General features: G+C 54.2%; 1 protein-coding gene across 3 annotated transcripts in view; it reads right to left on the bottom strand.

Annotated features, from left to right (window-relative positions):
- Positions 1 to 665: 665 nt before the first annotated feature.
- Positions 666 to 26371, bottom strand: part of LOC142362885 (hydrocephalus-inducing protein homolog) — a 61032-nt gene continuing 35326 nt past the window's right edge. Inside the window, exons 16-35 of one of the 3 annotated variants that reach the window (XM_075433941.1) lie at positions 25704 to 25839; positions 25108 to 25272; positions 23076 to 23228; positions 20383 to 20621; positions 17819 to 18074; positions 16550 to 16693; positions 15916 to 16059; positions 14775 to 15079; positions 12332 to 12518; positions 11207 to 11416; positions 10198 to 10335; positions 8854 to 9031; positions 8198 to 8328; positions 7346 to 7479; positions 6196 to 6332; positions 5215 to 5342; positions 4907 to 5098; positions 4362 to 4511; positions 3257 to 3481; positions 666 to 2824 (exon numbers count right to left, since the gene is read on the bottom strand). In XM_075433941.1, the coding sequence (XP_075290056.1) occupies positions 2744 to 2824; positions 3257 to 3481; positions 4362 to 4511; positions 4907 to 5098; positions 5215 to 5342; positions 6196 to 6332; positions 7346 to 7479; positions 8198 to 8328; positions 8854 to 9031; positions 10198 to 10335; positions 11207 to 11416; positions 12332 to 12518; positions 14775 to 15079; positions 15916 to 16059; positions 16550 to 16693; positions 17819 to 18074; positions 20383 to 20621; positions 23076 to 23228; positions 25108 to 25272; positions 25704 to 25839 (3433 nt within the window). In that variant the 3' untranslated portion in view covers positions 666 to 2743. Of the gene's footprint in view, positions 2825 to 3206; positions 3482 to 4361; positions 4512 to 4906; positions 5099 to 5214; positions 5343 to 6195; positions 6333 to 7345; positions 7480 to 8197; positions 8329 to 8853; positions 9032 to 10197; positions 10336 to 11206; positions 11417 to 12331; positions 12519 to 14774; positions 15080 to 15915; positions 16060 to 16549; positions 16694 to 17818; positions 18075 to 20378; positions 20622 to 23075; positions 23229 to 25107; positions 25273 to 25703; positions 25840 to 26371 lie in introns of those variants that run through there. The other 2 variants (XM_075433942.1, XM_075433943.1) reach the window with 2 other exon arrangements.

Consider the following 26371-nt stretch of genomic DNA (forward strand, 5'->3'; position numbering starts at 1 on the left):
CATAGACACCTGGGCCAAAGAACACGGTATTGAGTGGGTGTATCACATCCCCTACCATGCACCAGCCTCTGGAAAGATCGAACGTTACAATGGGCTGCTAAAATCCACTTTGAGGGCAATGGGGGGTGGGACTTTCAAAAATTGGGATACCCATTTAGCAAAGGCCACCTGGTTGGTTAACACCAGAGGGTCCACCAACCGGCCTGGTCCTGCCCAGTCAAAACCTCAGCGCCCAGTAGAAGGGGATAAAGTCCCTGTAGTGCACATGCGGAACATGTTAGGGAAGACGGTTTGGGTCAGTCCTGCCTCGGGCAAAGGCAAGCCCGTCCGCGGGATTGCTTTTGCTCAAGGACCTGGGTGTACCTGGTGGGTAATGCGGAAGGATGGGGAAGTCCGATGTGTACCTCATGGGGATTTAATTTTGGGCGAGAATAGTCCATAAATAAATTGTATAAAGTTAGTTGTTAAATAACCCTGTCACTGTCTGTTATCACTGTTATAATTGTTATATTTTGTACCAGTAGTAGCATAGTAAGAATCGTCCAGATTAAAGAAGGATGGACTTTTTCAATGAAAACCTAGCAGAGCACAGCGATGATGGAACTGGACCTGGTTTTCAACAACTGGCATCCAGCAACTTCATCAAGATCAACATCTCCTGCAGACTGTGGGCACGGGCCGCACCAGATACATCAGCCGTGAGCTCCGGATGCAACAAGTGACCGCCCATCACCACACATCACCTCCCCTGCCACGGAAGACCATAACGACAGATGGAGCCTGAAGTCATGGATTAAATGAACTCAATGGACACTTTAGAGTGATGATGCATAGACTAAAGGAATGATATCTGGAGACAGGAGAAGTGGTGGTGATCAACTGGACAATGGGGGAGCTGGGCATGACGTAGATGGTATGGAATAAGGGGTGGATAATGTCCTGGGTTTGGCCAGAACAGGGTTAATTTTCACCGGACTCCAGGAAGGGGCACAGCCGGGGGGTGGGGGCTGACCCCACCTGGCCAAACAGAGCCCGGTATTCCATACCATGTGCCGTCACGCGGGGTTCCGGTGGGGGGGGCGGCGCGGCGGGAACGTACTCGCGGCTTGGGTGGGCGCAGCGCCGGTCCGGTTTCGGGAGAGCGGCTGTTGTACGGTTCGTGGTTGTGTTTTCTCCTTATTTGTATCGTTCTTGTTCCTGTTTTCCCTCTATTTGCTGTTCTGTTAAACTGCCCTTATCCCGACCCACCAGTTTCTGCCTCTTTCTTTCCATTCTCCTCCGCACGCCGGCGGGGGGAGGGGCGGCCGCGTGGCGCTTTTGTTGCCGGCGGCAGCCGAAACCGAAACATCTGTGTATTCTGCCCTGATGGTGTCATCGCGATGGTTCAGGTATGGCTCAGGCTTGTGCAGAGAGCCAGCAAAAGGCCTGGCAGGGTTTGTGGGACCCAGGTCCTGTGTTCACCCTCTGTGCAGCAGCGACCTTCACTTTTATACTTAAAAAAAAATACAAATGACTGACAAATCTTGTCACAGCCTCAGAAAGCCAGTCAGCATGGTGACTTGGGGAAATAATCTCTTGCTGTTAGTTCCTTCGTGAAGGATGGTGAAGCCAGTGTCTTCCCGATAGGATACATGCTTTTGGCTGCTGTCTAGCAAAAGCTCAGTCCCACTCTTGGTGTGTTAAAATTGTGTTTGTTCTAGTTTTGACAAGGTTTTTCCTATTAACATGATCAAGTGCCAAGACTGGTTATTAATAAGCAAGACAACTTTGTTCACGGGGGTAGTGCAGAACAGTGATTCATGAGGTGTAAAGCTCTGCAGTAGTGCTCAACCTGCTCCCGAATTCCTGATAGAGTGAGCTTCCTTTTGGCGAGACATCATTCCCTATCTGGAAGAGGCTGAAGCAGCAGTCACTGGAAAATGCAGAAGGCAACATGAAATCTGCATTTGTCCTTCCGTGCATACTTGTCATGTATATTTAATTAAAAATATTTTCATATTTAATAGGTAAAATTTAAAGTTACATTTAAAAAGGTATCGTCTGAGTTTTTGGCATCCGAGGACGGTGCCACATAATGCAAAAATGGCCTGGAGAGGTGTTTACTGGCAAGAAAGCTCCAGCAAAGATTCCGTGTAAGTCTATGCGTGCTCCACACATTGCTAGCTTTTCTCAGGAAAGTAAAAGTAGTTCAGCTCCCTCCGTGCAGGTTTTTGCGTTAGGCGTGTATTCTCAGTTTTTGCTCTGATTACTGTTTGAACAGTTGATGTGCTGCAGTTCCCGGGGTTTGTGCTCACAACCCTCTGCAAGTACAGGGCCCAATTCCTCGGTTACAGCCTCGTGTGGTTCCAGCTCTGAGTCCCTGCACAGCATCACGTGCGATGGCAAAGGCTGTATTTACCCGGGAAAGAGATCAGCAGGTCATTGTAGAACTGTCCTGGGTTCGGCCAGGACAGGGTCAATTTTCACCGGACTCCAGGAAGGGGCACAGCTGAGGGGTGGGGGCTGACCCCACCTGGCCAAACAGAGCCCGGTATTCCATATCAGGTATTCCATACCATGTGCCGTCACGCTGGGTTCCGGTGGGGGGTGCGGCGCAGCGGGAACTCCCTCGCGGCTCGGGAGGGTGCGGCGCCGGTCCTGTCCGGGGGAGAGGGTCTGTTCTGCAGTCTTTTTGTCTTGTTTTCTCCTTATCTGTATCGTTGTTGTTGCTGTTCCCTCTGTTTGCTGTTCTGTTAAACTGCCCTTATCCTGACCCACCGGTTTCTGCCTGTTTTCTTTCCATTCTCCTCCGCACCTCGGCGGGGGGAGGGGCGGCCGCGTGGTGCTTTTGTTGCCGGCGGCAGCCAAAACCAAAACATCATTTCAATTTTTGTGTTTGTAATTTCACTAACATTGTTAGATGCGATTTCAGTTATTTGACTCCTGTTACGTCTCACCAACTGTTACAGACCAACTATGCTCTGATTCACGATTTACTGCCTGTCCCCATTGGAATGAACATCACATTGGTGAAAAAGCTGCTACGACATAATGACTTGAAGCAACTGTTAAAGGAGGCCCAAGGAAATGGACAAAAGACTCTAATTACTGTCCATCATGATGTGGAAGAAGTACATCAAGTACTGCAGAGAGCCAAAAGGGATGGAGAACACAAATGGTGCGACACTTTTCGGACAGTTGCCAACAACTACAGGACTCTAACAAAATGTTGCATCCCGTTGTTGTTTTATTAATGCTCATCATATTCTGCTCTCACCTCCTCCTCAGCAAGGTACTGTTGGTCAGACTCCATGGGGAACTCGCATGGGTTCTTCACCACCACTGTCCCCTCCGCCCCACGGCTGTGCGGCAGCACTGGTCCCAGCTCAAGCTCTGGGGGGGTGAACTCCAGCTGTGGCTCCAGCCCACGCCCCGAGACCTGCAGCTGGAGGTGCTGGCTGCTCTGGCGAATCTTAATCCTCAGCTTGCTTCTGTAGGACCTCTGAAAAGAGAGAAGCACAGAAAGCTCCTCCATGAAGCCCCAGGTGACAGGGCCTCAAATTCAAGCCTTGCCCCGAGGTCAAAGGTGTTCTCAGTACCTCTAAGGTGAACGCAAACCCACTATTCCCTTATAGCTGGGGCGACAGCATCTGCATGCTGGCTCTGAGCAACTGGGATGAATCCTGGCGTGAAGCGTAACTGGGTATTTGGGCATCAGATGGATCTAGAATGGTCTACGCAACGTTTTCACCTAGTCATGAGGGAGCGCAATGCTCATCAGAAAGGTCCTATGGGTGATGTTGCCCAGGCAGAGTCCTGGCATTGCTGCACCAGGCAAACATCAGCTGTGTGAAAGAGGCAGACGACCTCTCGCTAGCTAGAAACAACGATCATCGTCTCTGCTCAGTGCTGGGCACTGCTCGAAGCCAGAGACAAGACGGTTACATCTCCACTAGCAACTAGAAGATCCCTGGGATGTTCCCAGGCACGGAAGCACTTGTGTCCACACTGTTACACACCACCAGCTTCCAGCGGCCACCTGCAAACTGCCTTTGGGAATGCGCCATCATTTAAGCCGACTCCCAAACTGCATGGGAACGTGCAGGCAGGCTGGGCCAGAGTCACAGGGACCGCTGGCAGCACACCGCTGCAGGTGACAATCCTGCTCTGCCCAGGAGGGTGTCTGGTGGCCGGTTTGTCCCCCACGGGATTTCAAAGCCCCTCTCAGAAGGGTGTGCTGCAGGGGAAACTGAGGCACGGGGAGTACGGGGTCTGCAGAAAGCTCTGTGTGGAGGAAGACCTCGTCTCCTCCTCCCTGCGCTGGGCTCTCATTACCACACTGTCCCACCAGACCTCCGGAGGGTGACACCCGCCAATCTCACCTCTTCCGTGGGTGAAAACCTGACTCGCACGTTGCATCGCTGTCCTGGACCGAGAGCTCCAGCCGAGGGCAGCGCCTCAAAGACACAGGGCTTGGTCTTCAACTCCCGGAGCAGCTCCCGACGCACGCTCGCTGGCAAATGCTTGTCCACCTGAGCAGAAAACACAGCTGTGTGAGGCCTCCTTGGTCTGCCAGGACAGACCCTCCGTTCCTGCGGTGCTCCGAGCTACGGCCACAGCGCTGAGAGCACCCACGCCCAGGCCAGCTGCGGCCACCGCTGGCCTAGAACTGAGAGAACACACGTAGGCAGGGCAGGCAGACGGGGAGGCACTGTCCTCAGAAGAGGAGGAACGGGTGAAGGGGACAGAGAAGTGAAGCATCAGCTAGTGAACAGGTCCAGGTGAACCAGCCTTGCTCTGTGCCCTCTAAAGCTTCCTCAAACGAGCTGCAGCCCAAGTGCTCAGGCAGCCACAGGGGCAGAAAAGGCAAGAGAGGCAAAGAAAACCCAACCAAGAAGTTACACGTCACCTATTGCTTGTGCTTTACCTTCTTGACAGGTTCATTCACGGTGATGAACCATTTACAAGGGATCTGGAGCCGATTGTGGAGCTGGATGGTTTCTTCCCGGCACTGCCCACACTGGACAGCGGAGAACTCCAGACTGTCCCTGGAGAGGCACAGGGACGGCACGGCCACCTTGGCACGGAGACGGACGCAAAACGTGGGGCCTCTGGCTACCTAGGGAAGGACAGAGCATCCAGTTGAGAGCCTGAGTGACATCTGCTGCTGTCCCCAACCTGCTGCCTGCCCCGGAAGGTGGTGTGGGCACAGGGAGGTGAGGAAGCATGCGGTACCTTGATGGGCAGGAGCACATCCACCTCTCCCAGCGGCAGGTTGGCACTCTGTGGGTCGAAGCGCACTTCAAAGGTCTTGGTCTCACAGCAGGGCAGGTGCTTCACGCGGTCCAGCTCCACGCGGAAACCTTGAGGAGACGAACATAAAGCAGCTGAGATAGACACGCAATCCACGTGAATCAGCGTTAAGGCCACACGTGTCTCCCGGCTGGCAGCTCTGTGAAGGACCCCTTTGCATCTACGGAGAAGCCTGCCGCTCCTTCTCCCTTATCACCGCGCAAGGAGAAAGGGTTTTGACGGCCAGAATCCAACACCCACGTGGTAAAAAGGAAATTGATCTGTCGAGGAGCTCCAGCAATTCCTTCATCAGGCCTCCCAGGGAAGGATTCACAGATCTCTCCACAGGAGAATTTCCAACTAAGGTTCCCCCGTGCTGTGGTGCTCCCTGGAAAACAACTTCAAGGAGACACCTGACCACCTTTCAGACACGGCGAGTCACCATTTGATGGTACTGCAGCCTCACCTCAGGGCCTGTTTCAGAAGCCTGTTTTGATATAACAGAGGGCCTCACAGGCTGCTTTCTCAACAAAGGCTGAACAGAAGTGCTATCACATTATGAGCTTTGAAAAAAGCCCTTGCAAACCACAACGGGTCCGTCCCGTTGCAACACAAGCCCAAGGAGAGCACAACGAAACTCAGCTGATGCTCACGGTAGCCAAGAGCAGAAGATGCTGGGAGGTGACCAAGGTGATCAGCCCCTCTAGCCCCTGCAATGAGGTGGTAGGCCAGTCACAGGCAGGACAGGTCTCTGGGTACTGCTGACCAGGAGAACTCCGGGTCTAAAGTGCGAGGCAGAGGGGCCCAAGGAGCACAAAGCTAGATGAACAAGCACTCAAAAAACACCCCTTGTCCTGTGGCTTAAGCTAATCTGCCAGAGACGGCTCCTTCAAGCCCACGGGAAGTCTCTCCAGCACCCGTTACCTGTGTCACGCAGGACCCATGTATTGGCGTGGAAGGACACAGGGAACTGCCCAGTGTTGGTGACCTTCACGATCTGCGTCTGGATGCTCCCAAGAATGACGCAGCCAAAGTCCAGGATGTACTTGGGCAGCTCGGCTCTGAAAGGAGGAGGGACAGTCCTTTAACCACAGCCTGGGCACATTTCCAAGTGGATGGAAGAGGCAAATCAAGTGGGTATTTCTCTATTCACTGCTGTAGAAACTCAACCCAAGCCCATGAAACCCAAGGCCTGACCACCTGGTAGTAAGACTTTGCTAAGTCACTGGGAGCGTAGGTCCTAGGTTTTGTCAGCTAACAATGGCACCTTCAAATAAAATTACTTTAAAATGGATGCTGGTCACAGCTCCTCTGCTACGAAAAGCCATGGTAGCTAAGGCCACTGGACCTCCACTGGTCTCAATGAAACTGCTAAGCCTGGCATACAGCCCAAGCCTGAAATTGCTTCGGGACCTTGTCATAAGATACGCCTGCGCAGGAACTCTTCACCGCTCTGCAACCAGATCTGTCCCCAAAGCAGCACCAGTAAACGCAGTAATCGGCACCTACAAGCTTCACGGGAAGGTCCTTTTCCAGAGCAATCCCACTCAGGAAAGCACATAAATCATCTGTTTTGTAGAGCATCTTCTTCTTGAACTGGAGCCTACCACACCCGCGCCCCAGCAGGAAGGAGCAACAGGAACTACCAAGTCACCTAGCTAAGCCCTCCAGTTCCACCAGCACCCAAGCCACCTGGTTTGGGGTTTGTCAAGGGTTTGCCAACCTGCTCTCATTGCTTAGTGTGCTCTGTTCGTTAGAACAAAGACGCTAGCTCTGAGTTGCCTCGTTCAGAGCTGGTCAGCAGGGATGGCGCCTGTGCTCTCTGGCAGGGCTTGATGGCCTGCGCTGGACCCCGCTCAGAACAGAACCCAGCACCTGTGGGGAGCTGAGCACCTCCAAAGCTGAGGGTGGCTCTGTGGAAGTAAGGACACAGCGCTGCTGACAGGGAGCAGGCTCAGGCCCTTTCTGCAGCCCCCAGCTACTCCCAGCTCTGCAGACAGAAGGAGCTCGCAGGAGCACTGCTGGGTGGTACCCTCGGGGCACCTGGAGATAGGCTATGGGAGTCCCCACTAACTTGAGAAGCCTCCGACGAGCACGCTGGTCAAAGGAAGTGTCCTCTGGGTGACCGGAGGCCAGAGCTTTCTGCTGCTCCAGGGCGTGTTCCTCTAGCAGCATCTGCTCCATCTGCATCTGCAGCCGAGTGTCCAGCTGAGGGAAGGAAGGGAAAGACAGTGGCTGGTTGGCAAAGGTCCCTCCCGAGGCACAGGCTTGTCTTCGAAAGAGGATCCCATCCTGCTCTTGCTGAGAGGGGTGACGGGGTCCCCTGGGTCGCTGCTCAGCGCCTGTGACACCTCCTGCTCTCTTAGGCACGACCTTCTCTCAAGGGAAATGAACTCCTGCATCTTCACCTGCCCAGTCACTATCACAAAAGCTCAGCTGGTCAGACAGACAGAGAAGCCAGGAACCTCCCAGAGCTCCAAGTACTGGACTGCCTCTAGCCAGTGCCAAAGCAGCTTGGACAAAGCTCTCTTGGAAAGGGAACCACCACACAGCTGGTGCCTCCTGGAGACAAGCGCTGACAGCACAGTCCCAGGGCGCAGCCAGCTCTGCAAACCTGGCAGGGCTGGGCTGTGAGCAACAAACCCCCCAGCGATGACCTGCAGCCCCAGCGCCAGCACCAGAAATTCCACCCCTTGAGCACAGTCTGCAGGATCTCTCCCCGGGGCAGTCAGGAAGCTCACGCATCTCCCAGAGGGACAACTGCCAGAGGTGGGCAGCGCTCAGCTGATGCATGGCCGTGGCCAGGCGTGGACAGGGAGGACCCAAGTGCCAGCAGGGCACCGGGAAGCCTGCTGCAGGGCGCAAGGGGACCAAAGGACGCAGGGGGAGGGTGGCACGTGCCGAACGGGGCAGCGTCTGTCCTCACCACGGTGCCCGAGTCGTCCGTGGGTGGCTCTGCAGCCACAGCCTCCCCCAGAACAACTGCTTCAGCTCTGTGGCCGTCGTCTTCCAGCTTTTCTTTCACCTCCTTGAGGGCCTTCTCATATTTTTTGTTTCCTGGATGAAGAAAACATCCAGAAACAGAAGCGTGGGCACAGTGCCATTCCCATTTAAGCTGGGAAGCCCCGATGCCCCCAGTGATGCCCTCTCCCAGAAACACACTCCTCCAGCCATGTATGGCAAGTGGATGCTGCTCTTCCTCTCTGAATCCTGACATTCACTCCCACCCACCACCTTCCTCCATCCACAGCAGCATCTCTCACCCCGTGCAACGTGATGCAAATCCAACGCTGCCAAAATCCCTGCCAGCCTGTATTACGGCTTTCCCGAGCGTTTCTGTCTAGCCATCATCTTTCCAGGGCTCGCACAGATACGCTGGCAAGCTCTGCAGGATGGTTCCTGGGACAAAGCCCACATGGGCTCGTCTGCTAGAGACTCAGGAAGCAACCAGAGGGCTGAGTGTTGGTCCAACAGCCCTGAAACCTCTAGGCTTGGTGGAGGTGGCTGTGAGCTGCCCCGTGGGCATACGGCATGGGGGAGAAACCAGAAGACGTTCCTGGGGAGCAGACTGGCACTGCTCACCTTTGATGTTCCTAGGCAGGTCCAAGCAGATCCTGGGAAAGCTGCCCTCTCCCTTCAGGGAGATTTCTGCTGGCTCTAGATGACCCACTTGGAGCCGGAAAGTCCTGCAGAAGACTCCAGGCACTCCTGGCAGGTAGCAGACTTTCAGCACTTGCTCCTTGCCAGGTCCAATGTAACCCTGCACAGCACGGCAGAACAGGGAGGGAACGCATCAGAGAGGGTTTGCTGGAAGGACGGCTCACACGATAGACGTGCCGAGAAGAACAGACAGGTTCTCCCCTATCAGAAAACGTCAGACAACATCACTTTCTAGCTTTCTCGCATCCAAAACCTCGAGTCTGCTACGCCGGGATGCGGTATGTCCTCATCACACGTGCGGTCCCACAGCACAGACCCTCCTTTGCTCAGCACGAGCAAGCTCTTCTGCTAACGGTGCTCACCCTCTGCTAGCAAGAGCCAGCCGGAATAAAGAAAAGCTCTGTCACCAGCCGCTGCAGAAGCTGCGTGGAGTGCCCGCGCTCTCCGCAGGGCCAGCAGCTGCTGCCCCAGCACAGCAGTGGCTCCCAGGCTGCTGTCAAAGGGCCTGACCCTACCCAAACACCTCCGGCCCGTGCAGTCACACCCAGGCTGGAGGAGCCCACCCAGGCTCACGGCCACCTGCACACACACAGCTCTGCAAACGCAGGCCAAGCTGCCAGCGCCGAAGACGCCATCGCAGCAGCCTCTGCGTGGGGCCAAGCCGAGCTGCGTCTTCAGAAGCTCGCAGGGAGAGGGCATCAGCGCCTCAGCCCTTGGAGGAGACGGGCATGAAGAAACCTGAAAGCCATTTGGCTTCCCCTTCCCACTGCGAACAGGGACAAAGATCGGAAGGCTGCTTCAGCTCGAAGGCGTCCACGCAGGGCTGGGAAGCTGGGATGGTGGGATGCTGCCAACCCCGCTCCTTGCTGTGCCAGCCCTGCTCCTCCCCGGCCCCCTCGCTGCCCCACAGCGCTGCTGCAAAGCTGGAGGGGCAAGGGACCGGGGCGGGGGCTGTTACAACTCCTGGCAAAGGAGCTTCGTGCCCAAGCAAAACAGGATTCAAGTCTCCCCTGGGCAGTGCTGGCAAGGGGCAGGCAGGGTTTGTGACGGCCAGGGACAAGTTGCGAATCCCGTTCGATCATGGAGCTGCTTCACGCGCCTGCTTCGCCTTCTCTGCCCCCCAGCAGCAATTGCTTACGGCCCTGTCTCCCCCAGCTGCTTTTAGGGTTTTTTTCTTCTGTTTTCTTCTGCTTTTCCCCCATAACACTCTCTCAGGCAGCTGGACACCGGGCCAGGGTTAATCCCTTGTGCTACCTCCGTACTCACCGTGCTGGGCACGACCAGGGGCACGCCGGGCAGAGGGCCGTCGGCAGCGGCCGCGCTGGCGTCGAGCACCACGTAGGTGAATCCCATCTTGCCGCTGTTCTGCAGGGTGACCTCTGCTTCGGTGACTTCGTTAAACAGCTGAAGGGAGGACAGAGGAGTGGGGAGTTGAAGACTCAGCTCTGAGGCCAGGAACGTCCTCCCGCTTTCGTTGGGATGAGAGCAAATGAACACAAGGCAGGAGAGAAGCAGGGCAAAGGAGCTCCGGGCACTTGGCTTGGGAACCCCCAGGGTACCTCTCAGCCCCACACAGGGACAGATACTTCTGGCAGCATGCAGAGGGGAAATACCAACCACATCAAGACCAGCTCTAAAGAAACCAAAGCGGATACAAGCCCTCCGTGTTTCAAGGTGTCACTTCACAGCTGGCTGAAACAGAGGAGGTGGCATCAAGACATTGCAGAAAAGGCACCTGCACACAAGGATTTGCAGAGCTTGCACGGACAGCAAAAGGGAGACGGTGCCACACATCTGTGCCAACAGCTGGAAGCATCTGTGGGGTCTTTAACCAAAAATAAAAAGTGGGGATTACGCTGGGACATTCTTTCCAGCTACAGCGACTGGAAGCCCAAGGTGACTTCCTCCCTGGTTTATTTTGTGGATTAATCAAGAGCGTTACAAGAGAGCATCTCCTCAGACCTCAGGCGTTAGCTGCAGATCAGAGGATGGCTGTCCCGGGGCACTTCCCTCTGGAGATCACCGCTGGGACCCTGCCTGCCCCAGGAGGCAGCCTTAGGTACCTTGCAGAGGAGGAATTCCCCGCTCTGGAGGGGGTGGAGATGGCCATTAAAAACCACCTTGGATGCAGGACGTTTGACTCAAAGTTTGTACTTCCAAGACACAGAGCTAACAAAGTAGCTGGGAAGGGGAGAGAGCCCCAGACCTAGGTGGGCAGCAACCCGTCGGTGCTGGTTTCAAGACAAGGACCTCTGCCAAGAGAAGCGTGCGGTACCTGGAGCCCGCAGTCGATCTCCGTGACGTCTAGGAGGTAGTGGATGAGCGAAGCCTCCCCGCTCAGCGCGATCTCGTAGGTCGGGCCTCCCTCTACCCGGCACAGCGCCGTGACGTGGGCGACGATGTTGGCGTGGCCGAAGAAGGTGAAGGCGACCCGCTGGCTCTCGCCCGGCTGCAGCACACCGAACAGCGGCAGGATGTCGAAAATCTGCAGGGAGGGGAGGAGACATCAAGATGTCAGGCAGCAAAATGGACGCAGAAGAGCAGCCATGGCTTGGAGCAAGGGGCAGACGTAGCTGGAGGGACCTCTTCCTCAAACACAGGCAAAATCATTCTAATCTCATCCTGCATACGTTATGCTTTCCAGTGGAGGAACCATGGGAACAATCTTCACAGAATCACAGAATGTTCGGGGTTGGAAGGGCCCTCTGTGGGTCACCCAATCCAACCCCCTGCCGAAGCAGGATCACCTACAGCAGGGGCTGCACAGGACTGTGTCCAGGCGGGTCTTGAATATCTCCAGAGAAGGAGACTCCACAGCCTCCCTGGCCAGCCTGGGCCAGGGCTCCGTCACCCTCAGAGTGAAGAAGTTCTTCCTCATGTTCAGCTGGAACCTCCTAGGCTTCAGTTTGTGCCCGTTGCCCCTTGTCCTGCCGCTGGGCACCACAGAATAGCGAGGAGGAAGAGACCGCAGCTTGGCAAAGTCTTGTTTTATACAAGACAGCTCTGTGGCTGTCACTGCAGTACGGGGTCTCGGTGAAGGCAGAGACGTGGCAATGGGTGGCTCTAGCTGGGGCTGAGAAGGTGGGATGTGAAGCTCAGTGCTTGGCACGGCTCGACACAGGAAACTGAAAGCCTTCGCATCACATGCAGATAAAAGCCTCATTTTACATTGTAAAGGAACAAGGGAAAAAAGTCCCCCACTCAACATAGGTCAGGAGGACCTGAGTGGGCTTCTCCAAGCAAAACTCTCCCACTTCTCCCTCCCCAGAAGCCCCGTGTCCAGCCCGCTCTCGGGGCACGTGACAGCACAGCAGCAAAACGGGCGCTCGGCACCAGCACGGCTTTTCCCTGGCAAGCTGGGGGAGGCAACGCAAGCAGCAGGTCCACAAGAAAAATCTACCTGTGCCTCCAAGGAGTCATCTGCTGGCTCTCGGGCAGGATCCCCCGCCGCTCCCAGGGCTTCGGCTGGCTCCTCCGCACCCCCGTCGCTGGAGCTGCCCTCTGCAGACGCCGAGCGCTCCGACTGGGCTCCCTCCTCCTTCGGCGCTTGGGGTTTGGTGAAGAATTTCGGTGCTGGAGGGCTGAACCTGGAAAATAACAGAACTCTGATCACGGACCCGCAGTGGGAGGTAGAGAAGCCTGCATGAGCAGCTCCTGGGCAGGATGCGGCCCCTGGGAGGGCACTGGTGGTGCGAGCTCCTGGGAAGGAAGTTTCCCTCATTTTTCATCAATATACTGCAAATGTCGAGGAGAAGATTCAGCTCCCTGCTGCGCCGCAGGTATTCCACAGTCGCAAAGCAACAGCTCCAGCAGCAGAAACAACATTTTTCTCCCCTGGCCAAAAGAAATGTGTGTGCCTGACTGGTGCTGGGAGTCTCTGCTGATGGGCTCCAGCAAGGTTAGATGTACGGATGGTGACATTCTATCAAGCTCACCTTCATCAGACCTGATGTTCGGTTCCCTCCATGTCAGAATGAGTTAGTTTGATCTGATCATTTAGAATACCAACAGTGCTTAATGTGGACCAGAAATAATATCTGACAGGCTGCCCTTCTGCTGGGCTCTTAATGAGCAATTTGAGGTGTTAATAGCTTGGAGACTGTCTTCATTTCCAGCTCTACCACCAAGGATCACATGACCTCTGCCGAGGGACCCAGAGAGAGTACATTACTGCTTAATTAACATGCAGAGCAGAAAAGGCAGCTGTCCTAATGTCCACAAGCGCTAACGAGCCAGCAAAGGGGCTACGCCAAACCCTTGGGAGCAGAGGCTGCTATCGAGCCAGGTGCTCGGCACCCTCCACTGCAACGGGCTCAGCAGAGCTGGGTGGCTCAGCAGCCACCAGAGGAACCAGCACCTGCAGGCTCAGGTCCAAGCAAAACCAGGTCAGGTGGAGACAGGGTAATTAAAAGCTGAAAACTGATTCAGTGGTCAACATTTCCAAAACCCTGAATCGGTTCTCAAAAAAGAAGAGTAAAGAGAAACAGGCAACCAGCCAACAAGTGGCCCCAGAGGAAATCAATTCCACACAGGCTTCGCTGCCATGCGCTTGTTTCTCCGTTAGTATAAAACAGATGCATTGTTCTATCATCAAAATCAGATTTTCCCTTTAGCTTGTCATTAAACCCTCATCTAATTTACCAGGAGTGGACAGGGGCCTCCAAGCAGAGCTTACAGCCCTGTGCCCTTTCCCTGCCCACCTCCCTCCACCTGCTTTTGCATACTTTCCTCTGCACTTTAGGGTCTGTTCCCGAAGGTGCCGTGCAGCGAGAAGGGCCACGCTAAAGACTTCTTGTTACCTGCTAAGACCCAGCTGCGAGAGGGCTTCTCCTCCAAGCTCTCCCCATAGCCATAGCTAACTTCCAGTTCCCAACAGGTCGTCTCCTCTGAGCCAGATCCCAGCTCCCTAAACAAAACTCTTTAGTGATGATCTCTGTTATTGGTAATAGCCGCACTTCGATGCACAATGGTTAACTTTGCTCGGTTTCCTAGGGCATTATGGAAAAACCATTGCTACTGTAATTAACACTGCCCAGACTGCACTTCTGTGCTATGCACAGAGGCCACAGTGGGAGGAACTGCTAGCAATGTGTTCACAGAGGTGCTCCAGCACAACTGTGAGACTGCTCTTGGGCTCAGACACCACAGAGCAGCGCAGGACGGCCCTGCCACCCGGGGATGCTCAGACCAGTGCTCCCACCAACACCTACAGCCGTACCTAAAGCCGCAGCAGAACCTGCCGTTTCGCTGTCAAACACCAAACAGCTGGTTCGTGAACGCGACGTGCTGTGATGAAGCCTCACTTCACCAAGGTGCTTGCCTCAGGCCACGAAGGTCTGGGGAAGCAGCCAGCCACACCAGCTTCCCTTGCCAGGGGAACCAGGACAGGGGCCACAGCAAAGCAGCAGCAAGAGACTGGGACAGCAGCTCTTTGCTCTGGTGGCAGTGCCTGTGTGGGTTCTCAGGACAAAATGACAACAAACAGGGTTGGCAGGGAAGGAAAAGAGGTCATCTTATCTATCTGCTTCTCCCAGTACCTCCGCACGGGTTTGTAGCTCCAGAAATAAAGCAGGACTCCAGGTTATGGGCTATGCAAAATGCGTTCGTAGCATCTTATAGCCCCAGCTTGGCTGGAGAACTCTGTTTCCTCCCCAGCATCAAACCGCTGCAGATCACCTATTCCCTGAGCGTCCAGCCCGACCACGGCTGGCAGGCGTTATTTCCGCAAGCGAAAGCTGAAAGCAATTTGTCAGACCGCAGGCAAACAGCCTTGGTCTTTCTAAAGCACAAACAGGACACGAGGAAGGAGAAGAGCTCCAAGGAGAGGACAACGGTGCACATACCGAATCTGGCTGCCTGTCAGGAACGACCACTGGTACCGGACGGGAAGGGGGCTGCAGTTGGTCATCTTGATGTGGTACACATCTTCAGTGTCATTCAGGATGCAGCCAAAGTCCAGGGCCATGGTCTCGAAACGGAGATTCGGGAAGTAGACTTCTCCCCGAATGGTGACCTGCTCCTCACGGGGATGCTCGAGAAACCGTATCTTCAGAGTCTTCTCTGCTACCCGGCTACTCAAATCCTCTTCATAAGCAGGGTTAAATCTGATGGAGAGATGAAGTTCCGCCCCCACCTCCAGCTTCACGGGCTGCAAGCAGATGAAGAGTATTAATCACCAGTGTGATGAAGTCCCAAGGTCCGACAGTATGAAACGTGTAAATGTTCAAAGTGTGACCCCAGCATAGGCCTCTTGGTTCATCCTTCATTTTCTTTACAGCATGTGAGCACCACAACACTCTTGTCTGAGACTATCTCAGGCTCGTGTCTCTGTGCTCCGCATCAATACAGAGGGAAATAAACATTGTTCTCCTGAGTTCTGGACTCACAAAAGCCTTTTGCTAAATACTCCACCAAAACAGCACTCTGGCATGCTGGGACCTTTTGCCCTGACTCTAGAGGAACTGCTTGACCCTCACAGCACAAGCGACACAGCACTGCAGCCTCACCTTCCAGGAGGTCGTCACCGGCACGCAGCTGGCAGCCGTACCTACAACACCACCAGTTTAGCAGTGTCCATGTCCAACACCTTCCACCAAGAACGGGGCAGGTGCCAGGCACAGGCGGGAGGAGCGTCCTCCGCCTTCCTGAGAGCGGGGCTTGAAGAGGACAAGCTGCTCTAGAGGTTGTCCGAGGACGGCTGCTGGAGAGCTGCGATGGCTTCCAACAGACACCTTTGCTACCTGGCTTGCCCAGACCTAGCTGCCTGCCGCCCTCTCCTCACGGCCTCCAGCCAGGATGCACTTCCCCAATTCAGATGATATTGCCTTTCCTTCAGCAGCTCATTCTGAATCTGATTTAGTTCAGGCCAGTCTACTGCTAACTCGAAAGAATAAACTTCTCTGCTGGAGGATCTCCCAACACAAGTGTACCACCACACTCCTCCTCCTTCAAACCCCACCAGAAGGAAGGTCCCCGGCTGCTCACCTGAACATCTGCAGAGAGGGGCTGCCGGGCTGCATCACAGATTACGAAGGGTTGCTCCAAAGCCAGGGCAACGCTGACTGGCAGTAAGGAGACGTTTTTTAAAGAGAGAGGCTTGTATTGAAAAGTCAGGACATCACTGGGTTGCTACAGAAACAGGAGACAAGGAAAAAAAGCCACCTGAAGTAGCCATGGACCTCCTTCCCCTTCTGATGCATTTGCAGTTATTCACCCCAAAAGTGCATACATCTCTATTTACCATTTTTATCAGTTTCTACCCTTCTAGAAGGTTTTTCTCTAAATACATCAGATGCTTTTCATGTTTACAAACTACAACAATCTCCATGGGCTTCCAATCCTCAGCCACACTATTAAATCACAGAATCATTAAGATCGGAAAAGACCTCTAAGATCATCAAGCCCAACCCCCCCACGCCTGCTAAACCATGTCCCAAAGTGCCACAGCCACATGTTTTCTGAACCCCTCCAGGGATGGGGACTCCTCCACTGCCCCGGGCAGCCTGTTCCAAGGCTTCACAACTCCTTCAGTAAAGCAATTTTTCCTCATCTCCAATCTAAACCTCCCCTGATGCAGCTTGAGGCCATTTCCATGCCACGATGCACTCCAGAGACTTACCTTCTCCACCCGGAAGGTGATTTCTCTGGAGGACATTTGCAGCAGGGGATCGACGAACTCGCAGGTGACATCCACTTGCATTATCTGTATCTTCCTCGCCTCGCTCCCCACCATGGCGTGGCACAGCAGCCGCTCCGTCACCACCTGCGTGCAAGAATCTCTCGGCACCCAGCACGTGCTAGCAGGGTGTCCAGAAAACACGCTGTGTTTGCCAGCCGCCCGACCGCGGATGCAAAGGATTTTGATAACCTGGGCCAAAGCTGTGCCGTGGGATCTTGGCCATCAACCACCAGCAGCTATTACTGCCATCAAGTTGTGGTCACTGGTCTCCCCAACAGCCCCCTTTCCTGATCGCGCTGCACCCTGCTTATCGTGCACTCAAATGTCCGCACCGCTACACCCCATCACCCACAAAAAGGCACTCGTGAGTCATCTGCTGTCTACGGTTATAAGAATTACTGCCCCAAACGATTCATGTTTCGATGTGCCCCACTGCTAAGCATACAGTTTACAGAAAGCTGTAGGAACTGATTAAAAAAACCCAACTATACCAGGGGAAACGGGTGATCAATGCCAGCAAACCTGTCCTTGGAAGCTTAGTGGAAAGGATCCCTGGGCAAAAGCCTGCCCTCAGGTAAAGAGGGGGTCACTCATCCTAGGAGGTACTGTGCCCTCCGAGAGCCCGTTTTCAAAGAAACACCTGACCCCCACCCTGCAGATATTTATGGGCATTTCTAAGGTCCCCTCGCAGCCTTCTCTTCTCCAGGCTGAACAAGCCCAGCTTCCTCAGCCTCTCCTCGCAGGAGAGATGCTCCAGTCCCCTCCTCATCCTCGTAGCCCTCCGCTGGACTCTCTCCAGTAGCTCCTCACCTTTCTTGTACTGGCGAGCCCAGAACTGCACGCAGCACTGCAGATGGGGCCTCACTGGGGCAGAGTAGAGGGGAACTTATGTTCTCCGCCCTTCCTTTCTGCCTCAGCACATGACACCTCGTAAACTGGTCTTTGCCCCTGAAGTAGCAATATTTCCTTCAGCCCCTATTTTGGTAGCAGCAAGTTGGGTTTATGGTAGCTATGGCAACATGAAAAAGCCTCAGCAACTGATGGTGGCCAGCAAGGAGAGCAACTGGTGCTGCCATGGTAACTTGTGGCGTTCAAACAGTGTCTTGAAAGCACCGGCTCATTTTGTCAGGCAAATGTCAAGGGGCTGCGGAAGAAGTCCCGCCGGAGGTGATCGGATGGGAAAGGCTCAGCCCTCGTGGGGGACCTCACCTGGGGAGTGCTCGAGAAGCCTTCCAGCACCATCTCCATCGTCTTGCCGGGCATCAGCTCCATCCTTGGTGGCCGAAGCTGAAACACGGGGCAGGCGGGTTTGGGGCTCTGGGAGGAATCTTTGCCCTTGCTGTTACTGATGGCAGGGAGACGATCACGTTGGCGAAACGGGGCAAAACCTTCCGTTGTCCAATAGAGCAGATGCGTGCGTCGTCCTTTGTTCGTTATCCTGAAGCAGTAATGGCAGGGATGCAGGCTAGAAGAGAAGCAGAGATGGAAAGTGTCACGGGAGCTGTTACTTCCCAGTGGTCATCCAGCTTCAACACCCCGAAGGAGGCGCCCGACTGCACGCTCAGCAACAAAGCCACCTCTGAAAAGGCTGACCTAGCTCAACGCTTCAGCAGAGCCAGACCTTGGTTGCCACTAAGGTTATCACCATCCAGCAGCTGGTCTGTTTTACACACAGCAAAGAGAAGCTTCATGAGGAACATCATCTCCGCCGTCGTGGACAGAGCATCGCCAGCCTTTGCTGCTCAATGCTCCGAGAGTTTTCCCGAGGCGTTTCCTGCAGGCCTCGCTGCATCGGATGTCCAGCTGGCCTGTCCTGGCTGCCAGGGGACGGAGGAACAGGTTCCCTGCCGTTTCACCCCTCCTTGGGAGCTGCTGCCTCAGCTGGCTCCCTCTGAAGATGCCATTCGGGAGCTGCGGGGTACAGAGACTCAGCTGGCCATCTGGGCACCACCTGCCTCGCCGGTTCGGCCCCTGCCCTGGCATCCACATTACTGCCCTTGGCACCCAGCCCTCGGGGAGCTGCCAACTCTCATCGCCCCAACGCATCGCCCTTTGCCTGAACAGGGCCGCTGGGTTCTGTGCCAGCGAGACAGACGCACTGCCAGAATGTGGGCTCAACAGAAGCTTCCCTGATACAAACACGGCAGCAAGACCAGGTCTAGCCACTGATGGAAGGCAGCGACGGAGATGAATAACCACAGCCAGATAGAAAACCAAACGATTATTCAAGGGAAATTGATTCCTTCATGTAAAGAAACACTCACTGCAGGCTACTCTGGAGCAATTATTTTACCCTCTATAAATCTGAGCGTGGCCAGGAAATGAATTGTTCCTGGAACATTCTTGTCTTTCTGAAGAGTACAGAAGATGTGGCTCACAAAACACACGTCTGCCATAAGCAGCTAAACACAAACACAGAAGTGACAGCGTAGAACAAACCAGTCTTTGAAACCGACTGCTAAAAAATGATGTGCACAGAGTTCAGTCTGAAACGGTTGATGTTGTGGACAGCAACAGAGAAAAGCGTGGAGAAGCTTTGGGCAGAGGCAGAATTTGTGTCCCTGAGAAAGCCCAACTCCTCTGAGACGTCACCCGGGCCCCCGCCGGCCCGCACGCCAAGGTGGGCCGAGGACCGTGACACCAACCATGCTGACGTTGGCCCCTGCGCTGGGCAGCCAGTTTGTGGCTGCACAGAGCACAGGACATGCTGGACAAGCATCCACCTCGCTCCAGCGTCCCTGCCTAGGTGGATGGCTTGGGGGGGCAGATTTAAACCCCCCCCAAACCTATCCTAAAGGCGTAAGGTAGGATTCATCTGCTCTTTCTACCCCAAAATTTAGGTATCGGAGTGCTGTGGACCCTCTTTGCAGCCAGCAAAAGGAACAGGTACCTCGAGCAGACTATTCTTGTCCCAAGAGGTCTCCAACACAAGGCAAACAGCCCTTTAAAGGCTTCTTGTTCTCCTGGTTGTAAGGACGTGGCTGGTTTCAGACACACACCTCAGGATCAGTGAATCCCCTCCTTCGAGCTAAGCTCTTCCCATTAACACCCTCCGTTTCTCCCGCCCAACCTCAGCGGGCTTCTCCTCCTCTCCCTTTCAGAGCCGGTCCCACAGCCACCCTCACTCGCCCGTGCCTCGGGAAGCTGCTGCGGCCTTGAGAGAGGAGATGGCGACAAAAGCAGGCAGGAGAAACGAGGAAAGAGCGACCACATCTCATCAAGAGCAGCTCGGCAGGGCAGCCGGGGAAGACGAGCCAACTGAGGGATGGATGACACAGGGCAAAGACCAATTCTGCTGCTCCTCGCAGGCAGAGGGGAAATCAAACAGCACCATTCCTTTAGTCGAGCTGCTGCTAACAAGTTACCGCCGAGGTTTTCCACTGCTGGGAGATGATGCTCCATAGTGAATGGAAAAGGAAGCAGCATTATTGCAAAGGGAAATCGGTTTATACTTGTAATGTCGCATTGTCCAGCCGGGGGCTTCTGGGACCTGCTGTTTTCCTCCAACTCTTGATTTCAGAGAGGGAGGAAATCAAGGCATTATAGCAAAAGACATTTCAGTGACAATGTAGCAACTGCTTTCCATTTTGGTGGCTTTTGAGGGTATCTAACGACTTTCAGACGGCCATAAAAATGTTTCTAAAGCAATCCCTGTGGCTTCAGTGAAACAGAGCCAGGACCCTGAGCACTGAAGCAGAACTAGCCTGAAGGACTGCGGCAAAACTCCTCCCGTGGGTTCAGCGAGGAGAAGGGGCAGCTGAGAAATACCCTACCTGAAGCGGGTTCCCAGGTTGAGCTCCGGAGCAAAGGGTCTGTCGGTAACAGTCGTGGTGCCGATGCCAACAGCCCGGACGGGGACCACGTAGGAATGGCTGTTCTCGATGAACACGGTCACCTCGTCCTTGAATTTCTTGTTGTCATCCAAGTTGGCTATGACAGTCACAGACACTTCGCTCTCGGGGGGGATCACGCCTCTGCTGGGTTCAATTGTCCAGCGCGAGCGTTTGCCAGCCTGTAAGAGAAGCCAAACACGAACTTTGGATGGGAGCCAGGGGCCCTGGTCTCCTGTGGGGTGCAGGAAAAGGCAGGACGAAAGACGTGACGGTATAAAGCATAAAGGCTTAGTTCCCCGAAATCTAAGCTAGGGCATCTGGAAGCAGCCACTATGCCGGAGCTCATACAACCCGTATTTTACCCTCCTTGAACAAACTCACTTCATTAACCCAGCTTTGCCCAACCCAAGGGCTGCTCTTCCTCAGCAGAAGGCCATTAGCGTAGCCAGCAGGTCGAAAGAGGTGATTCTGCCCCTCTACTCTGCTCTGGTGAGACCTCACCTGGAGTACTGCGTTCAGCTCTGGAGCCCTCAGCACAAGAAGGACATGCAACTGTTGGAGCAGGTCCAAAGGAGGGCTACAAAAATGATCTGAGGGCTGGAGCACCTCTCCTATGAGGACAGGCTGAGAGAGTTGGGCTTGTTCAGCCTGGAGAAGAGAAGGCTGCGGGGAGACCTGATTGCAGCCTTTCAGTACTGAAAGAGAGCCTATAGGAAAGATGGGGACAATCTTTTTAGTAGAGACAACAGTGACAGGACGAGGGGTAATGGTTTTAAACTAAAACATGGTAGGTTTAGGCTGGATATAAGGAAGAAATTCTTTACAATGAGGGTGGTGAAACACTGGAACAGGTTGCCCAGAGAGGCAGTGGAGGCCCCATGCCTGGAAACATTCAAGACCAGGTTGGACAGGGCTCTGAGCAACCTGATCTAGTTAGTGGTGTCTCTGTTCGCTGCGGGGGGGTTGGACTAGATGACCTCTAAAGGTCCCTTCCAACCCAAAACTTTCTATGATTCTATGATTCCCCCTCCAGTCTCTCCTTTGGAGCGCGCCAAGGGAAGCTACTCTATCTCCCCAGGCTTCCCGACAACGGCAGCCGGGTTTGCATGAAGGCTCAAGGCCAGAGGAAGACAGGCGGTCTGGCCCCCAGGAGGTGTGAAACTCGGAGCTAAATACCTTCCACAAAATGAAGGGAGAACCTGTCAAACTGATCCAGACTCACTTCTGCTCAAACATCTATGCACATTCCCTGTTTTACTGAGGGGTCCCCCACCTAAAACTGCCCCCAGGGCCAGGCTCCTTTTCACAGAATCACAGAATAGTAGGGGTTGGAAGGGACCTCTGTGGGTCATCTAGTCCAACCCTCCTGCCGAAGCAGGGTCACCTACAGCAAGCTGCACAGGACCTTGTCCAGGCGGGTCTTGAATATCTCCAGAGAAGGAGACTCCACAACCTCCCTGGGCAGCCTGTTCCAGTGCTCCGTCACCCTCAGAGGGAAGAAGTTCTTCCTCATGTTCAGACGGAACTTCCTGTGCCTCAGTTTGTGCCCATTGCCCCTTGTCCTGTCACTGGGCACCACTGAAAAGAGCTTGGCCCCATCCTCCTGACACCCACCCTTCAGATATTTGTAAGCATTTATAAGGTCCCCTTGCAGCCTTCTCTTCTTCAGGCTGAACAAGCCCAGTTCCCTCAACCTCTCCTCGTAGGGGAGATGTTCCAGTCCCCTCATCATCCTCGTAGCCCTCCACTGGACTCTCTCCAGTAGCTCTTCATCTTTCTTGAACTGGGGAGCCCACAACTGGACAGAGTACTCCAGATGAGGCCTCACTAGGGCAGTGTAGAGGGGAAGGAGAACCTCCCTCGTCCTGCTGGCCACACTCTTCTTGATGCACCCCAGGATCCCATTGGCTTTCTTGGCAGCCAGGGCACACTGCTGGCTCATGGTCAACCTGTCGTCCACCAGGACGCCCAGGTCCCTCTCCGCAGAGCTGCTCTCCAGCAGGTCCACCCCAAGCCTGTACTGGTGCATGAGGTTGTTCCTCCCCAGGTGCAGGACCCTGCATTTGGCTTTGTTGAACCTCATCAGGTTCCTCTCTGCCCAGCTTTCCAGCCTATCCAGGTCACGCTGAATGGCAGCACAGCCTTCTGGTGTATCTACCACACCTCCCAGTTTGGTGTCATCAGCAAACTTGCTGAGGGTACATTCTAACTCTTCATTCAGGTCGTTGATGAAGTTAAACAAGACTGGGCCCAGTACTGACCCCTGGGGGACACCACTAGTTACCAGCCTCCAACTAGACTCAGCGCCGCTGATGACAGCCCTCTGAGTTCTGCCATTCAGCCAGTTCTCTATCCACTTCACCGACCACTCATCCAGCCCACACTTCCTCAGCTTCCCTAGGAGGATATCATGGGAGACAGTGTCGAAAGCCTTGCTGAAGTCAAGGTAGACAACATCCACGGCTCTCCCTTCGTCTACACAGCCAGTCATGTCATTGTAGAAAGCTGCGCCGTGATGGAATATTCTGCTTTCTCTCTCAGACAGAAAAATGGAAATGCTGCATATACAAATCAAGCCACAGGCCGCTACGGACCAGTCATTTCTGTTGGAAAACAGCCCCACAGACACTTACCATCTCTGCCCGGAAGGATGCAGGGATGACACTCTGATTGGAGAGGTGGAGAGTTCGGGAAGCATCTTGTAGAACTTGGATGCTGCCGAAATTTATCTTACTCGGATGCACGTGGACAACTGGTCCTTCTCCAATGCTCACTAAGTGCATTTTCTGCTCCAGGAAGCAGGCAGGAAAGATCAAAAAGAAAAAACAAGGAAAGTTTAAAAAGATTAGACAGCTCTAAGGGTAATCCTAGACTGGGGGATACTCAGAGCTGTTCCAAGTTTTCAGTGTTGTAAGACCAAAACGGAAGGCCTGGAGCAAGCGTGGGGATCTCGAGCGATCCCATCCGCCAGCCACAAGCTCCCGTTTTCAGGGGATAAAGAAACCCAGCCTCCCACCCTTGCCTTTTCACCCCTCCTCCCCACCGTGAGCTCTCCTTCCTCCCCCCGCGCCTGCTCCCGCTCCTGTTCCTGCTCCATCTTGCCCCAGACCACCCGCCCCGACTTCTGCTGCTGCACAGCCACGCCTGCAGAGGAACTCCCTGCGCATCCCCGGAGCTGCGCCTGAGAAACGCAGCACCAGTCGGCGGCAAAGCCAGCTCTTCAGAGCCGACATCACGTACGTTAGTTGCCTCTGATTTGGGCTTATGTCTATCCCTGGTACTTTACGAATAACAGGCGTTAATTATCAGTTACACCACCCCAGCGGTATTTTTTTCTTTTGACAGTCTGAGACCCAAAAGTCCCGTCCTTGCAGAACTGCGCAGACTATTGGAGGGGGAACGCGGATCCCTTTGCTCAACCACCTTCTCGCATCACTGCAAACAACGAGAATTTATCCAGCCTGCCTGGATTTCACCACTCCTAAACACCCCAACCCTTCAGCAGGATCTGAACGCACACAACTCCCAACGCTGACAGGCTGCTGGACGATTCACTGCGGGGCAAGGAGTATGACTGAACCACAAAAGAAAGCAGCCCCCACGATGTCAAACCTTTCCTGATGCCCGGCTGAAGGAAGCGGCATTGACAGCTGTCACAACCACCGGTCCAACCCAGGCACAAGGAGCGGCAGCCACAAATGCTCATCTCTTGACGGGATGCCGTGCAAGAGCGAGCCAAAAATCACGTACCAAGGCTGCTAGCTCAGAAATAAGGAGCTGAAGCACCGTTTCCATTCCTTCTATTGAAAGTTTAAACCCCTTTTGACCACTTTCAAAATGCCGGCCTTCCTTTCCATAACAGAAAGCTTCAGGTTCCCAGCAACCCTCGGGCATCCTCTGCCATGCTCAGAGAGAGGATCAGACACTTCACAACAGCTGCTTCAAAAGTCATTATCGTTTTAAACTCAAGTTTACCTAACTAAATTTGTTCTAGATTTCAGCTAGCTGAAGCCAGGACACTACGTACAATGTGCTCCTGCCCACATTCTGCTGTCAGTGCTGCTGTTGTGCATGCCTGAACGCAAACAACCCCTTTTAGGAGGTTTTAGCCCAGGAAAGCTTTGCCTCATCCATTTCCAAGCTTGGCAGAAATAAAGTCCCTGTGCTCCAGATGCAAGCAGCGCGGAGACTCGTGTCTCTCTGGCTGGGGCTTTTGGCAAAGAGATGCGATGGGCATTTCGCAGACGCCATGGGTCTGGCTTTCAGCACGGTTTCTCACACAGCGCTTGCTTTAGCGGCATTGAGGGATGCCCCTGTGTGCTCCAGAACAAAAGTCCCAACCAAGCAGCAGCTGCTGCTCAGCAAATAACACAGCAGAGTACCAGGGATGGTGCTGGGCTGCAGACTGGGCTCGTTATCCTGTCTCACACATCCCTAATTAAGCACTGTATCAGACTCTTCCATTATCACCTGCCTAAGCAGATACCACCCTTCCTCTTCCAGATGTCAGCTGTTGCTCATGCCATCAATCCCTCCCCTCCTTGTCCACATGGCTCAGCTATTACAAGCTCCTTTTCCCAGGAAGGATCCCTGGAGTTCGCAACCCTGTCTGCCCGCAGCCCACCAAGCAGAGTCGCACAAAGGCCCACACCCCCGAGGACTCACCAGTGGGGACCCTTCGCTCCCCAGCACCGCCACACGAGCGATGGTGTCCTGCTCTCCCGTCACCTGGGCTTCCAGTGTCACCGGGACCTGCACTGAGCTGTGAGGCTGGATGATCCCACACGGCTTGGGGCTGGAGTACCGCACGGCAGCACCCTCCGTCTGCTCCTGCGAGGGACAGAATCAAACCCAGCTTCAGAGTCACCTCTGAGGAAACTCTAAACTCCTTGACATCTACCACAACAGCAATTTATACATTTTCAAAAATCCCTAGGAGAAAGCAGAAAGGCACAAAACAAGGTGCAAGACTTGTATGGGCTTAGCATCCTCACAGGGTCCAAAAGCCGCTGCATGCACAGACACCCACTCCTGTGCTGGCAGCCTCCTTCCAGCAGCTTTCCACGACCCCATGAATTCTGCTGCGTGAAAGCACCCCAAAGACCACAGGATAAACTGCTCCCTAAACTTCATATTCAGGCAGGTTCCTCTTCTCAGCAAACCTCCAGGTGAGAAGACGAACCTGCCTGAATACAAACCAGCACGGCCTTAGCCAAAACCCTCGATAACATCTGACGGCAGGAGAGGATGCGATGCCAAACCTGCGGAAGAAGCCCGTAGCAGCCTGGAAGATCGCTGTCGTTCACAAGGGTCAGCATCCGCCGACACGGGAACTTCAGAAAGCACCGCCCAAACGTCACAACGGGGTTGGGGACTCGCAGCGGAGGAACTACGCATCTAGGCGGAGAGATGACCGAAAGGGAATTAGAGATACCACACATTAGTCACTGTCCAACAGACATTTAACACCCCCACAGCAGTAAATTGCCTTTAGCTTCTTTTTATTCCTTTGTTCACTGAACCAGACACCAGCTCTCAGCAGGCTGCTTGCTGTGTCCCAAACCAATTTTCCATTTTGGCTGCAACACAGCACAAATCACAGAATCACAGAATGGTCTGGGTTGGAAGTGACCTTAAAGGTCACCTGTTTCCAGCCCCCCTGCCATGAGCAGGGACATCTTCCCCTAGACCAAGTCCACCACTTGCAGGAAAGGAAGGAGAGATGGCCCTTTGGAAATCTCTTACACCTCAAGCACCAAAAAACAGGCCAATAATGCATATAATTACTGTTCCCTTTAGAAGAAGGCTCAGGGCCATGCCTGTCCCTTGAGCACAGGTGCTTCTCAACATGGGCTGCTCTCAAAGCACTGCTCTTCTCATCTCTGGCTGGGCAGAACCAGCTCATTAACGCTTCTCATTTGGAGCCAGA

The sequence above is a fragment of the Opisthocomus hoazin genome, chromosome 12 (assembly GCF_030867145.1).
Source record: "Opisthocomus hoazin isolate bOpiHoa1 chromosome 12, bOpiHoa1.hap1, whole genome shotgun sequence".
NCBI classification, from domain to species: domain Eukaryota; kingdom Metazoa; phylum Chordata; class Aves; order Opisthocomiformes; family Opisthocomidae; genus Opisthocomus; species Opisthocomus hoazin.